General features: G+C 39.9%; 1 protein-coding gene across 17 annotated transcripts in view; it reads right to left on the bottom strand.

The window, feature by feature from the left end:
* The window catches only part of mical2a (microtubule associated monooxygenase, calponin and LIM domain containing 2a), an 80136-nt gene that overhangs the window by 45671 nt on the left and 18496 nt on the right, over positions 1–15969 (bottom strand). For all 17 annotated transcript variants that reach the window (XR_007424885.1, XM_015607222.3, XM_049465820.1 and 14 more), the window contains exon 2: positions 10997–11378. Coding sequence is in view for 16 of the 17 variants with exons in the window: in XM_015607222.3 (XP_015462708.3) it covers positions 10997–11251 (255 nt within the window). In the remaining variant the exon portion in view is untranslated. The remainder of the gene's footprint in view (positions 1–10996; positions 11379–15969) is intronic.

The raw sequence follows: 15969 nt of genomic DNA, 5'->3' as shown, positions 1-15969 counted from the left end.
CATAGCTTATGTTTAAGCTATGTTTCCTTCATCTTCCTATTTTTTTGTTATGTTCTTGACATAAATATATATATATATTAACAAAACTCAACATTAAAATAAATACTCTACATTCTGAGGCAAACAATACTGTGTTCTCAAAGAAAAAAATGTGCTAAAAGAAACATATGACAAAAAATATATATAATTTTTTATTTCACATTTTGTTTAACTGCAATAGTTAAAGTATCTTCATTGTCACTAATTTTTCATTTATTTAAATTGAAAGTAGCATTATTTCTGAGTGGAGAGGAGACACATTATTATAATAAATAGCATCAGTGTGCTTTTGCTACCATTCCTGCAAAACCACATATTTATTGGTTTTATTGGTTACCTAAGCAACGATGGTTCTGCTAGTGGTAAGTTGCTATCCAAGAGTTACTGCAAACATGGAGATATTAGAAATTTATTACAAAACTTATTACAAATTCAGATTTTATCTGTTCATTCACGTAGTGTTAAACCAAAGAAATGCAGAACTAGCTAGTGAGATAAAAGAGAGCACAACAGAGTCCTCAATAAACTCACTCATGTTTTAAGAAAAGTACTTTTTAGCATCTAAAACTTGGGAGTCACAGAAATCTAAATATTAAGGAGCTTCTATTGTCTAAGGACTACCAGTTTGGTTTTGGAGCCATTGCAAATAATAGGTGAAGTCCTAATCAGTTGGACGGGTAACTGGTCATTCACATTGTTGAAAAACTGAGATACAATTAGAAATAAATTCTAAAGACTAAAGAAAAGCTCTAAAGAAAAAGAATGCATTCTGACTGTTTATCAGACCATGACACGACACTGGCCAAAAATGCCACAGGCGCACGTGTGATCACTTGCACATTAACTTGTAATTACAGCCCTGTCATATCAAAGTCGCGCTTGGTTCACCAACACCGGAGGAATGCATGAAGTCAGGTTTTCAGGTTACAGAACATGTCTGAGAATGTCTGCTGCAGGGATGACTTCACTCCCCCTGGAGCAGGGATGAAAGACCAGCGGGGTTATTGCACATCACCCACTCTGTTTACTAATCTGCTCTTGAGTCATTCTGAAGATCCTGCTGGTGAAGCCCGTCTCTTCTTGTCATCTGAACCCAGGTGCTCAGTTTGCTCAGCTTCTGACTCAAAAGTTCCAGTGGCCTGGCTTGACTTTTCATTTCCTTCCTTCCTATGATATTATGCCCACGTTAGCACAGTACAGCTAAATTAACCCAACCCAAACTAAACCAGTGCAGCTGTAGGCAGGGATATCAGTATACTGGTATATTTGAACAGTGGTGCTCACTTCCTGTTGTAATGCATGCATGCCACCAGGGCAGCAGGGACTCCCAGGCACAATTACTGGGATCAATATTGTGCTTGAGTCCCTGTGGTCCACTGGATCTTATCATGTTTGTGTAGGTCAGTGTGGAGGCTGTTCACTCAGGCTGTCCCACGGCTCTGCCCACAGTGGCTGAAGGTACTTGATGTTGAAGCTGACAAGACCAAATTAAAAAGACCTGCTGACTGCCTTTCAAATGAGGCCAGAAAAAGCAGAGCAATAGTTTAGATAACCTGGCACAAAGACAGTGTACACCGAATATTAAGAGTGATTCACATGATATGAAGTTAGACATACAAATGCCATTTAAAATGTTACTGTGCAAAACTGAAGCTTTGTGTCAACCATGTCCAGAAGTGACATTAACTTTTCTGGGCTTAAAGGCATCTGGGATGGACCACTACATTGAAGCCACAAAGCTTCAGACCACATACAAAAAAACGCATGGCCTGTTATGGTATAGGGATGTCTCATTACACTTCTGTGATGCAGCATTGATACAGAAAAGCACACTGTGCAACTCGCATGACTTTTCCAGTGATGTCTGTTCAGTTTTCAACAAGGCAATGCAAAACTACATGCTGCACAAACTACACAGCTAAGGAAGAAGAAAGGGTGCAGATGCTGGACTGGCCAATCTGCAGAGGTGACCAAGCTGAACTGCTTGAATTTTTGCACCAGGAGTAAAGGCATAAAGTAATCCAAAAGCAGCATGTAAGACTGGTGGAGGAGAACACGCCAAGATGCAATGAAAACTGTAATTGATTTCTGAACTTTATAAATATGAACTTGTTTTCTTTGCATTTTTTTCTTTTTTGTTATTTCAGCCATTTCTCATTTTCAATTAAATGCATTAAATGCCAATATTTTTATTTGGAATTTGGGAGAAATGTTGTCTGTAGTTTATAGAATAAAACAATTATGTTCATTTTACTCAAACATAAACCTATAAATAGCAAAGTCAGAGAAACTGATTCAGAAACTGAAGTGGTCTAAGTTTTTTCCAGAGCTGTATACTGGTTTCAATTTTCAAAAAAATAAGTTAAAGATTTAGTTTTTGACACATTTTTATCTGCTTTTTCCATACTGCCCAGTGTTTTCCTGATGTGTGGTTGTAAATGGAATAAAATACAATTAGCAGGTTTGTTGTTTTTACTAGAAAAGAAGCCTCTTCAGTTATATCCCCAGATTGCAGGCACAGGTAACTAAGTGGGTTTGCCTGCACAGGCCTGTCTCTGCACTACCACGATGAAAACTAAAGGATCTGTTACCCCCAACAGAGACTTCGAGCAGCCCAGGTGTGCTTTTTCCCACATGGCTGTATCTAACAAGACCTCTCGTCATTATCTTTAAATGATATCTCCATATTTCAAGGTCAAATACTTAGAGGTGGTCAATATGATGACAATTTATTTTGTGATATATCTTTAAGCATATCAAGAATATTGTTAATACTTATAAAACACTGATCCAGAGTGTAATTAGTGACATTTCATTGGATAGAGAGCAGCACATTTTGAAATAAAATCAATATACTCAGCATGGAAGAGTATTTGAATAGTCATTTTTAAGGATCTGTCACAACTGCTGTATTTTGACTGCGATCATGTGTACTGTGATGAATACAGTGCAAGGTGAAAATGTTTTTAAATATAATATTTTTACTATATCATCCACTCCTACATACAATACACTGTCTGGCACAAAAAAAAGTTGGCACAAAAAAAAAGGTCACACTCTCTAATATCTTGTTGGACCGCCTTTAGATTTTATTGCAGCACGTATTCACTGTGGCATTGTTTTGTTAAGCTTTTTCAATGTCACAATATTTATTTAAATCCAGTGTTGCATTAATTTTCTCAATGGTGTTAGGGTCTGGACTCTGTGGCAAACAATCAATGTGTGAAAATAATGATCTTATGCTTTCTTAACCAATTTTTCACAATTCCTGCCCCATGAATTCTGGCATTGTCATTGTGGAATATGGCCGTGTCATCAGGGAAGAAAAAATACATTGATGGAATAACCTGGTCTATATTCAGTATATTCAGGTAGTCAGCTGACTTTATTCTTTCAACACATACTGTTGCTGAACCTAAACCTGCTGACCAACTGCAGCATCAACCCAACATCTTTTACTTACTTAAATACAGGTGCAGACTCCTTTTTTGTCCAGGCAGTGTATATGAAAGGTCAGAGTACAAAGATACCATCTTTGTAAAGCTCTTTAGTTTTGGTTCATCCCCTCTCTGGCTCTGAGCGCTACAGGATCAGAGAGCAGAGGTATGGCATTTCCATCTTTAATCGGAGCTCAGATCTGTTTCCTGTCTGATCTGAAATCAGTTTATTGGATACTCATGTATTCAATTTAAGCTGTATGAAGGTAAGAGAGATTAAGGGGGTGTGAGATCAGTGGAAAAGGAAAGGCACAGTTATTCAGAATCCGTGTATCATTCGTTCATTTGATATTCAATTGAGAATCAAAATCGGAAAATTAAAAAACCAATTCGTTTTTTCGTTTTTTCGTTTTTGAATATAATACCAAAAAACGAATAACGGCTTGTATTTTGTATTTTTATTTGGTTATCCAAACAAAAATTGGAAATTTAAAAAACGGACCAGGAGCCGAATTTGATTTTGATTTTGAACTTGACCCATTTGTGTGCCCCGGAAGTTACTGATTTGTTTATTCTTGGTGGGTTTCTGTTGCGCGGGAGTTCACTGCAGTGTTATCTACACAGTCTGTATTGCTGTAGGCTTTGGATGGAGTTGAGGATGGAGAGTTTTATCTTGTTCAGAGGAACTAAACGCGTTGCAGTGAAAGAAGACGATATGACAACAGAAAAAATCGGCAGGATCTTTCAGGTGTTTGTCTAACGTTCCGTAGCTAAATGTCATATTTAGTTAATACCTTCAAAAAGATCTTTAATTAGGCCAGAATGTGGTTCCAGTCCGGCCATGCTGCCTACAGCAATACAGACTGTGTAGATAACACTGCAGTGAACTCCCGCGCAACAGAAACCCACCAAGAATAAACAAATCAGTAACTTCCAGGGCACACAAATGGGTCAAGTTCAAAATCAAAATCAAATTCGGCTCCTGGTCCGTTTTTTAAATTTCCAATTTTTGTTTGGATAACCAAATAAAAATACAAAATACAAGCCGTTATTCGTTTTTTGGTATTATATTCAAAAACGAAAAAACGAAAAAACGAATTGGTTTTTTAATTTTCCGATTTTGATTCTCAATTGAATATCAAATGAACGAATGATACACGGATTATTCAGGTCAGTCCTCTTTGTTTGTCACTTGGGATTCATAAAGATAAGGACAGGACACAGACCTCATCATTAGAGGGATAGAATGTGTGCTTTATGAAGGGAACAGCCGGAGCTCCATACGGCTCAGGTCAGCGTCTGTCAGACCCTGTCCCACCACAGGCCAGTCTGATGCCTCTTATCATTCGGAAAAGTCTGAGGGACAGGAACTGGCATGCCTGACTTGCCTGACCACACTTCCCGATGAAAGCTATGATGTGCCTACTGGAGCCAGTCACTTATCACACTGGGAAACATCCATTGGCAGGAACTTATCTCACTTCAGCACAGTTTTCCTCACACTTATTCATACTAGAGGTATTATTATAATATACACTAAACATCTACTAAAGGTTTGTTAACACACTTTTAATGGATGCGCTCAGCTAGTTAGAATTACACCTATTGCTCTATGAAATGCAAGTACACACACAGCTTGTTTAGTCCCTGTAGAAGTACTGCCAATAGAATAGGACTCTCTGAAGCAGAAAAAAACCTAAACCTGTTAGGACCATGCCTAATGCCAGGTGCTGGCTAGAATGATATAAATCTCCCCAATGTTGAGCTGTGGAGCAGTGGAATTGTGTTCCCTGGTATGATGGTGCTCTATTTAATACTTTAGTACCTCAGTATAGGTGTCCCAATACTTTTGTCTATTTAGTGTACATATTAATATACATTTTTGGTTCCTCAAATTTAGCCATGAACAGTTCTCAAATACTAGCTAACTAAGTGTTTCCCATTACATGAGGGGGAGAGTTGTTGACCAATCAGCTATAGCATTAATACTACTACCCAAACAGATGAAGGGAGTCTAAGGGTGTAGGGCATGGTTACCTTTCAAAGCACGTTATTTGACTAGTGTGATCTCTCTGAACTGTGCCCTGGGCCGCTTGAAGAGGTGGGCCATAGCATGGTTCACTTGGACTCGAGCATGGTACAAGATGACGAGAGCACACAGCAAAAACTGGAAACAACACACAGGATCGCTGATATATATTCGGTCAAATTTGTGAATACCATCTAGCTTGTGGATACCAAAGATCAAGCTGACAAGCTGAAGAAACTGTGCACACAGTATTTAAAGGTGCGAGTTGTGCTCTGTAAATCTGGCAGCTCATCAAATGAAAAGGATAAATTCCCATGCTATGATGCTGTCGATAAAATAATGAGGCTTTAACCATGTAGCCAACCTAATGTTTTGGAGTCTGGAACACTGCCTGACCCATCGGACAGCTTTACGTAGGCGTAAGCATGCTTGGCCACGGATTGTTTAAACGCAGTGTGTGCAGGCCAGCAGGGGAGTGGGGAGGGGGCAGAACCGTTCTCCAGCACGATTCAACCAAACCGTGCTTAGTGTGAGTACACCCTAGAAAAGTATGCACAGAAACAAGTGAACAAAAAATGGATAAGATAGACAAATGGGTAAAATTATTATTAATAAAGAAAAAGAAAGGTGGCCATAACATTCTGATATGTATACCTTGTGTATACCAGATATCTCCTTTATATGCTTTAAAGACAAAACAATTTGTGCGGACACGCTGATTTCGGACTGTTTGCATTGTTAGCAGTCTCAAATAACAAAATAAAATTAATGTGGGCATTTCTTTGTTGTTCTAGCATCAAATATGTTTTGCATCATTGTGCATGAACCAAACAGAACATATTGTGAAATTTGTGCACAGATACACCACACACACCTACACACACTTAACCTGGCATAAAGCTTCTAAACAAATGGGTCTGCCAGTAGACATGATGTGATCCCAGCTTTCTTGACTGATTGCAGCAGGCAGACTGCTTTGGATCACACTGTTAGAAAAAGGTACTCAATCAAGTGTGACAGACCACCGGGAGAGCAGCAACAGTACAAGCTGGCAGCCCAGACGAACATGCATTCGGCTCTGAGCTAACAAGGCAGAGAGGAAGGGGAACGCAGAGAACCTGTCTGAGAGTATAACGGGTCTGGGTCTGGGGTGAAAATAAACTCTGCAGACAAAGATATTCAGAAAAAATGAAGTCTGTGAGTCACAGCTGTCAGCGTTTTCATTCAGAGCACATACGTACTGTACACACATGAAAATGAAGAACCTACTTTCCCCATGTGGAAAATGATGCTGACAGAGATGTCTGGGACTATATTCATCTGGGTAAAATGCCACCTTTCCAACTTGCAACCACACTGTAAGCCAGGATAAGCCCTGGGAAGTTTAGGCAAAGCTTTTACAGTTGAGCTGCGGCTGGCCTCTCACACAAGAGACACACACACAAAAAAATCAGTATTTGGGTGAATATTTGGATATCATGCCTCTCATTAAAAAAGGTAAGCTGGTTAGCTGTCACCAGCTCACATGTTTTCATGAGATGCAAGATATCCAAAGAAAGAAAGATAAATGTTAATGGAAAAACAAATGTCAGTAAATGTACAATAACTCAGAATATTTGTATATATAGTTTTATTCAGAATAATATTATCTGTGTGCCAAATATTGGCAGTATAATTCTGTGGCAATGCACAAAAATGCTTTAGCATGAATAAAGATATATATAAATATAAATGTAAATATAATGCAGTTATACAGAGTTCAAGCAAATTTGTGTTTTTCAAATGCAGCTCCAAACACCTTTAATCAATTCTGACACTTGCAGTAACTTGGCAGGATATTCCCTTGGTTCAACGAAAGAGGATTTTTTTTCTAGCGTATTAAAATAAAAGTAAAATTTAAATAAAAAAACAAACAGGAGTAAAACTCCCTAAGCACAAAACTATTTTACCATACTTGGTATTTATAGAGGCTGAGCTAACTATGTAATAAAGCCTGATTTGGGGTCATAGCAACAGTAACTGTAACAAAGGCAGCAAAAAAACAGCAAGCATAGCTAAAGCATTCAGTCCTGCTGGGAAGGTTGAAAAAGTGAGTGGGTATGACCTCATATCCTGAGCAGATTGGGATTTAGCACACATTTGGAGGCGAAGTGAGGAATGATATCATGTCAGTCTTTGCAAGCCTGACTTTACATTTCAGCAGCCCATCACTTACGTCATGCCCTCCCTACTAAACGAACAAGTTACGACAGTAAACGAGGGGCAGATGGCTCACTATTCATCAAGACTGACATGTTTCATCAGGTGCCATTGTGGACTCTGGTCCAGCATTCATCACTGCTTTCTCAATGGGCATTGCACGCAAAGACCTCATAAATCCTGCATGCACGACATGATAAATATACTGTCATATTCTACTTTTAACGTGCTCTACTTTTAATCTTGTTCCTAATAAAACCTCTCCATATCACTGTGTAAATACTGTTAATGATCCTGCAATCCGACAGAAACAGTTCTGCTCTGTTTGTGTCAAAGTGTCATAAAAGTATGCTCTGCTGTTGTAGTGAGAAAGGGCTTGAAAAAAGGGCTACCGTGTAATTACCATCTTTATAGCAGAGTGAGGTAAATTACAACCTCAAAAGCGCTGAATAATTGCTCTTTTTCACATCAAGAAAGTCAGTGAGGCACTTACGGCTGGTATTAAATGGGACTTGTTAAATTCTAGGCATTCTGAAACGCTTCAGACGCACTGTAATAATACTCCGGGCACCGGTCCATGCCGGCTTTTATTGTGGGGGAGCCTCATAAAGAGCCAGCCTGCAGTTAGACCACCTCAAATAATCATATCTGCTGAGTGAAGCTGTCTCTGTGGCAGTATGAGGCCATTATAGCCACTGTCTGTATGAGCTGCATGAGCTAAGAAGCCTTGTTTAATATCAACACACTTACTCTGAGATAAGCAGAAAATATATGAGAGTGAGTGCAAGCATGTGCAGGTGTGTATGTAGGCTTATGTGTGTGTGTCCCTCTTTGATTGGTGTGGATGACTGAGAGAAAGCAACCTTTGTGACCCATGGGAGCATACAGAAATTCAGTCCGCTTACACTGTATTATATTCTATATCATATTAAATAAGTTTCTAATATTACTGAACTTTATTATAAACATTTTATATTGTCACTTCTACCAGTCCTTGCACTGATACTGCAGAATATTCAAAGACACGCTTACATCAGTGCCTAGTTCACCAGCATGAACTTACAATAGTTCTGAATACCCAAATTTTTACTACATAGATTTATAACACTATAGGAATAAACTGTCTATTTCTGTGTAATGTCAATACAGAGGAGAGTTTCCCAAAATGTTTGTAATGCTAAACACTTTGTAAACTCATATTTAAAGATAGACTTAAACGTCTCAGCATTCTTGAATCTTATTGTAAGTAAGTAATTAAACTTGTTTAAAAATGTATCTCACTAAGCACTTTTGAACTCAAAGTTCTTGTTATACCTCAAAACCAAATAAAATTGCTTTCCAAATAAAAAAATACAATAACTTAATATAACTTAATTTTAGCCAATTTTAGCTTGCTTTTAATTTTGGCCAAAAAATAAATATATAAGTTTTCAATAAATTTTAAATTTATTTCCTTTCCCAAAAAAATGTAACAATAACTTAATATAATAAATGTAATTTTAGCCAAACCTGAAAAACAAGGACAATTCTAACAGCTTGTTGAGATTTGATTGTATCCTCAAAAATGTTCCTTAAAAATTATTTACCGGTAATCATTTTCACTTATTCAGCCAAAAACTAAAAGTGTTTTTTTAACCATTTTTAGGTAATATTCTGAGTATTCAGTGCATCTCTAATTATAAAGAAATATCAGCTTCAGAATCATGGTGATGTTCACTGTGTATAACAGGAAGAATAGCATCTCTGTAAAAGCAAATAAAAGCTCCTGTAGGTATAAGCTCATGACTGAAGCACACAAAAGAGTCAAAACTCTGCATTTGTCCTGGCTTTCCCCCAAAAAAGTGGGTGCAGAAAATCAATGGCAGGCCTGAAACGCACCGAACGTTGGCGTAACAAACTACATCTGGTGCTAATGTCATTCACATAATGATGTCATCCCATATGACACTCACTGAACTTCCAAATGTAGCCAGACTGCCTTGGAGCCTCAGTGAGGGGAACTGTGTGCTTTTAATATCTAATGTGCTTGAGAAAGCCTGCCAACTGACCTCCACACTTACAGTATATGTCCAAATGTTTGTGGACACCCCTTCAAGTGAATCTATGCACTTACTGTACTTTAAGTTGTACCTTTTGCCGAGACAGATGTGTAAATGCACACACAGCTCTGTAGAGAATTGCTGTCAATAGAATAGGAAACTCTGATGAACATAAACCTACTGGCATCATGCTTAACGCCAGGAGTGGGCTAGAAGAATCTCACAATACACCTTCACTACTGCTATACTCACACTTTCATACTCACTTTAAGCCCTCATAAAACTGTGAACTTAAAGAACTTTACGCACTCATTCACTTTACCAGCCTTAAGCTATTATACCATATTTGCACTACTTTTTATACGGGTTCTGTTTATACTTGTACTATCATTCCATCTTAATCACCCCCCATCACTATTGCACTATTGTCTTCTGTCTCACGTATGTCTATTTGTGTCCTTGTTGTATTTTACATATAGTGTCTCCCATTCTTTAATATTTATAATCTTATTTTCTGTACTTGCTGTAATTTTTGGGAAGGAGGGTAACAATTTTAATTCTCTGTATGTCCTGTACATATGCAGTATTGACAATAAAACTACTTGACGTGACTTGAATATATTATTATAACAATGATTCTGTGATACTCTATATATGACAAGATAATTTTCTCTATGATGGCATATGTGTTACTAAAGAGAACTATGGATTTATTGGTGTCAGTTTCACAGAAATTAATCAATACACTTCTCCATAGATTTACCCTATTCAATTGATTAGCACAACGATGTGGAGTAATGAAGCAGTAACTTTGGTAAGTTAAATTGGGGGGTGAGTCTTTTTGAGTTTACGAAAATATCCATATTTGATGCCACCTATCGATAATGTATCGCAAACGAAATTTATATAATATGTAATGATACTGATAGTACAAAGCCCTCAGCATTGAGCTGTGCAGCAATGGATCTGTGTTCTATGGAATGATGGTGCTCCATTCAATACTTTCGGGATGAGTTGGAGTGGTGATCATCTTAGAGGCTTCCCTGTACAGTAGAGACAGTTACTCCAACAAAAGCTAAATTATTTTTTATTAAACTATTGATTCTCATTTCAAAAAAAAAAACAACAACGAAGGAGCAGGTGTCCAAATACTTTTGTCCATAAAGTGCATGTACTGTGAAAGTTCCATCATCTCATAAGGCCCATCATATGATTTAATTTAGGTCGCAAAAACATAACGTCTGCAGTCTTACCTTGGTGTCTGCGCAGGCTTTGCCTTTCTTGTACTCCTTGTGGCTGGCTCTCTTGTCCAGCTTGCACCATAGTGCTTTAGCTTTCCAGCAGGTGAGCCTGCTCTTCAGGCAGCTGTAGAAGGTGCTGTGCTCCAGAGGATCCAGCTCCAGATAGCTGCACAGAATGTTAAACGCCTGCAGTGTGCTCTTACAGGTAGATGCCTGGACAAAGTTCTCAAAAAGCTTCTGGCTTTTCTCTTCCTCGGTCTCCCCCATCTTTCCCTCTGTGGGAGTGAGAAGTTCTGGCTGCTAATAGCTGATTGTTGTCTCTGAGTTCTTCTCTGGTAGAATCTGGTGAAGGAGCTCAGCCCACACCCTGGATCCTTCCCTAGTCCTGCCCTATCTGAAAAGAGGAGAAGGCACAGTTAGTCTGATCTCACAGTACAGGAATTTATGGTTTTATTAACAGATAGGAAGGCACTAAAAAAATAAGGCATAGCACCATTTTTGGCAATGAAGAGCCACTGTTCACACCATATAAAGCATTTCAAATGTACAGCAACATAACAGACCTCAATCTCATCGAGTAAAGTTTCAGGTATTTATCATTTTACGACCCCAAATCAGAAAAAAAAAAACAGAAAAGGTTGGGACAGTAGGGAAAATAAAAGAATGTATCATTTTTATTTTTAGTTAATTGCAGACAGAATAAGTTCAAGATATTTCATAATAATGATTAGGAAATAGAACAACAAACCTGATCAAACAAATTAAACAAAGCAAAAAGCAGTATTTAGTATTTAAGACAAAAAAGTGTTTGAGGATGAATAAGAGCAGAGGATCTTCAGGGTTTACAACAAATGCATAAGAAAATGATTAAAATGTTCCTCAAAGGAAAATTTAAAAGGGATTCTCATATATACAGCATATGGTGTCATTTGTAAAGGAGTACAGTAACTCACAAAGTAGAAAAACAGATGAATGAAAAATGGGAAATTCCCTTAAACATCTAAAATCTTAAAAAAAAAAACAGAAGGAAAGAGACATTATGTGACTTCTTCATGTCCAGTGCCAGAAGGCTCCACCACTAAACATTATAATAACAGCAGATATACTTAGTCCATCCTCTGTTCTGACTGGTGTTCACTACACTAGAGAGCACCTGATTTACCGAGAGCGCCAGCCCCTCATGTTCTGCAGAGCAGGCAGAAAAAAACTGTTTGTCTTGCGGCTTTTCCCCGCCGCATGAGAACAGGACAGGGGTGCATTTTTTATTTGGGCAGACAAGGACAACTCGCTGCTCTGGTAACACAGCCTGCCGCAGTGTATTTTTAGTTGAATCCCTTCTACCATTTCAAAGTCTCACCACTTCCTAAAGATAATACACACCTTGTAAAGGGAGACACGACGCGGTATGAAATATGGCAGTAAGGACGGCTTGATAAATGGAGTTTTTGTGGAGACTTGATTTAAGTTATTGACCGCATGTTGCAGGATATTAAAGTCCCGCAGAGTGTGAATAATCCTGCCAGTGTGATTATGCAAATCAGTGCCAGATTCCAACTCCAGCTCCTAGCTCATTACAAGCAGAATCATGCAGGACCATGTCCAGAGTTCAACTCTGACTAATTCATACTGGCAAACAACAGAATATCCTAACTCTCATTTAAATATCAAAGGAAAGAGTGAACAAATCATAAGATCACATCAAAGCAGATGTGGAACGTCTTTGGAAATTCTGACCTTACTCTGCAGGAGAATCCGTTTTCTCCATGCTCCAGACACGGGATCCGTTTGACGCTGTGGTGAAGAACACCCAAAAGGCTTAGAATAAAGTACAAAACTTTGGGTCATTAAATTTAGTTTTTAAGTTTCTCTGACCTACAGTATCTGGAAAAAAAGTACTGGGACACCTGTTCATTCTTTATATCTTAAGAAATCAAGGGTATGAAAAAGATATTATCCTGCTTTAATTGGAGTAGCAGCCTCTACTTTCCAGAAGGGGTGGAACAATATATCAATATTGTGATATATCATATCAGGCAGTATATAAATAAAAAAACAGAAATAACAAACAAAGTATAAATGCTCCATAAGACACGGGTTTGCCAATATCTCAAAACTAGAGAGTGTGAGAGAACCAGTGTATATAGTCTAGTTCATCAGGTCATGTCCCACAGGTGTGTGGGAGAGGCAGAGTCAGTCTATTAGTACTCCAAGGAGGCTGATCTTAAAGGTGCAGGTATGACAAAATCGTTTCAATCGTATCAAAGTATATATATATTTTTTTTATTAAAACATAGGCTCTCAAAACTCCATAAAGTTACTGCTTTATTATTCCACATGGTGATGCTAATCAAATGAATAGAGTAAACCTGTGGTAAAGAATATTGCTTGTCAAATTCTGTGAAACTGACACCAATAAATCCATAATTCCTAGTATTTGTTTATTTAGAAGTATTTTATCCTGTTTAAGTAACACGGATGCTGTAAAGTATACATAAAGAATTGTCTTGTGATACATTGAATATTACAGAATCACAGTACTGTGATTGTCAGGGCCAGACAGGAATGAGACTGGTGCAGATACAATAAAATAACTTTTATTAAAGTTATAGAGTAGACAGGGGTAGTCAACAGAAACAGGGTCAGTACCAAAAATGCACAGTGTAGAGAAACCATACCATAACCGGAGGACAGTCCAGAGTTCATACACGGGTAGGCAGTATCACAGGGTAGGCAAAAATCCAGAGTACAATAAACAGTCCAGGTCATACACGGTAATCCAACACAAGGGAGCAGGCAAAAATCAAAGTCGGTAGAAAACAAAAACAAGATCATACACGGAAGATAGCAAGGGCAAGAGAAACGCTTTGTATTGTAGGATTTACCAAACAGATACTCGGCGAGGTGTGAGTGTGAGCATGGTCCTTAAATACACAGAGTAATCAGTACTCGGGACTTCCTGGTGGCGTCATGTGACGTGTCATGTGATCGGGAGTGTGTGTTGTGTCATGGAGTGGTGCGTTCTGGGTATTGTAGTTGTTACTGTGAGAATCGCAGATAGAGCTGGATGTGGGAGACACAGACGTGCTTTCAGCACCAGACATGACAGTACCCTCCCCCTGAGGGACCGGAGCGGAGGCAGATCGGGGCCGACCCCGGCGACGACCACCCGGCGGACAGGGAGTACCAGCGGGAGGTGCAGGTGTCGGAGCGGAGGTGCCAGACAGACGGGGCTCACCCGAGCGAGAAACCCGACGAGTTGGAGCAGAGGAGGTCGGAGGACGCTTGGGACGTCCACGGGGCCTAGGAGCAGGCTTACCAGGAAAACGAGCATGAAACTCCACGAGCAAGGCAGGGTCCAGCACGTCTTTGGCAGCCACCCAACAACGCTCCTCCGGACCATACCCCTCCCAATCGATAAGGTATTGGAGTACACCCCCACGTCTGCGTGAATCCAGCACCTCCCGGACAGCATACGTGGACGACCCCTCCCCCTCCACAGCCGCGGGTGGAACATCATCCGGTGCAGCGTCAGCGAGCGGACCCGGGACCATAGGCTTGAGGAGAGATACATGAAAAGAATTATTAATACGATACTGAGGGGGTAACTCCACCTTGTAAGTAACTTCATTAATACGTGACAAAATCTTAAGAGGACCAATAAACTTAGGCAGGAGTTTTCTACAACTACCCTCAAACCTAAAGTCCCGGGTAGAAAGCCACACCCGATCTCCTGGTTGGTAGTCTGGGCTGTCACCACGGTGCTTGTCAGCACGCTCCTTGTACACGCGCAGTACCTCAGAGACTTTACGATGCGTGTCTTCCCACACCTGCTCACTGCGCTTCATCCATTCATCCACAGCCGGCACCTCAGTGGACACCGCTGTCCAAGGAGCTAGAGGAGGCTGAAAACCCAGAACACACTGAAAGGGGGTGAGGCCAGAGGTAGTGTTAACTAGGGAGTTTTGGGCAATTTCAGCCCAGACGAGGTATTGTGACCAATCAGTGGGATGTTTGAAGCAGTATGTGCGGAGGAATTTCCCGAGTTCCTGATTAACCCTCTCACATTGACCATTACATGTAGGGTGGAACCCAGAAGTGAGACTGACATGTACACCGAGATGTTCAAAAAATGCCTTCCACACACGAGAGGTAAATTGAGGACCACGGTCAGACAAAATATCTTCGGGAATACCAAAGTGTCTAAATACATGCATATAAATAGCTTGGGCAGTTTGGAAGGCAGTAGGCAGAGCTGGGAATGGAATAAATTTAACCCCTCTAGAGAAACGATCAACAACAGTGAGAACTGTAGTATAACCCTCAGATACAGGCAGATCAGTAACAAAATCAACAGCAATATGCGACCAAGGTCTCTCAGGTACAGGGAGAGGTAGTAGCTTACCGGCTGGAAGGGTTTTAGGCGTTTTACATTGCGCACAGACAGAGCAGGAGGTAACGAATGAGTGAACATCAGCACGCATAGAATCCCACCAGTAACGGGCAGAGAGTAATTGTAACGTGCGTGTGACACCAGGATGACCAGAAGTTAAAGCGGAATGAGCCCAGGTGATGAGCCTGTCTCGAAACTGGACGGGTACGAACGTTTTACCCTGAGGACAGTCCTCAGAATTGGGCTGATTAGCGTTACTTTGGCGAATCTGATCGTCTAACTCCCATTGAATGGCTGCTATCTGAACAGAGGGAGGAAGAATGCGTTCAGCCTCCTGGGGCTGGGATGCGCTGTCCACAGTGCTGTAAACCCTGGACAGCGCATCAGCTTTAGTATTACGGTTTCCAGGACGGAACGAGATCGAGAAGTTAAATCGAGAGAAAAAAAGAGACCAACGTGCTTGTCTCGGATTAAGTCGTTTAGCCGTGCGGAGGTATTCCAAATTCTTGTGATCAGTATACACAGTAAACGGATGAACGGACCCCTCCAGCCAGTGACGCCATTCTTCTAGAGCTAATTTCACAGCAAGAAGTTC

The sequence above is a fragment of the Astyanax mexicanus genome, chromosome 16 (assembly GCF_023375975.1).
Source record: "Astyanax mexicanus isolate ESR-SI-001 chromosome 16, AstMex3_surface, whole genome shotgun sequence".
Classification (NCBI taxonomy): domain Eukaryota; kingdom Metazoa; phylum Chordata; class Actinopteri; order Characiformes; family Acestrorhamphidae; genus Astyanax; species Astyanax mexicanus.
Note: the sequence above shows the minus strand (reverse complement) of the source record. Positions and strands in the feature narration are given on the sequence as shown.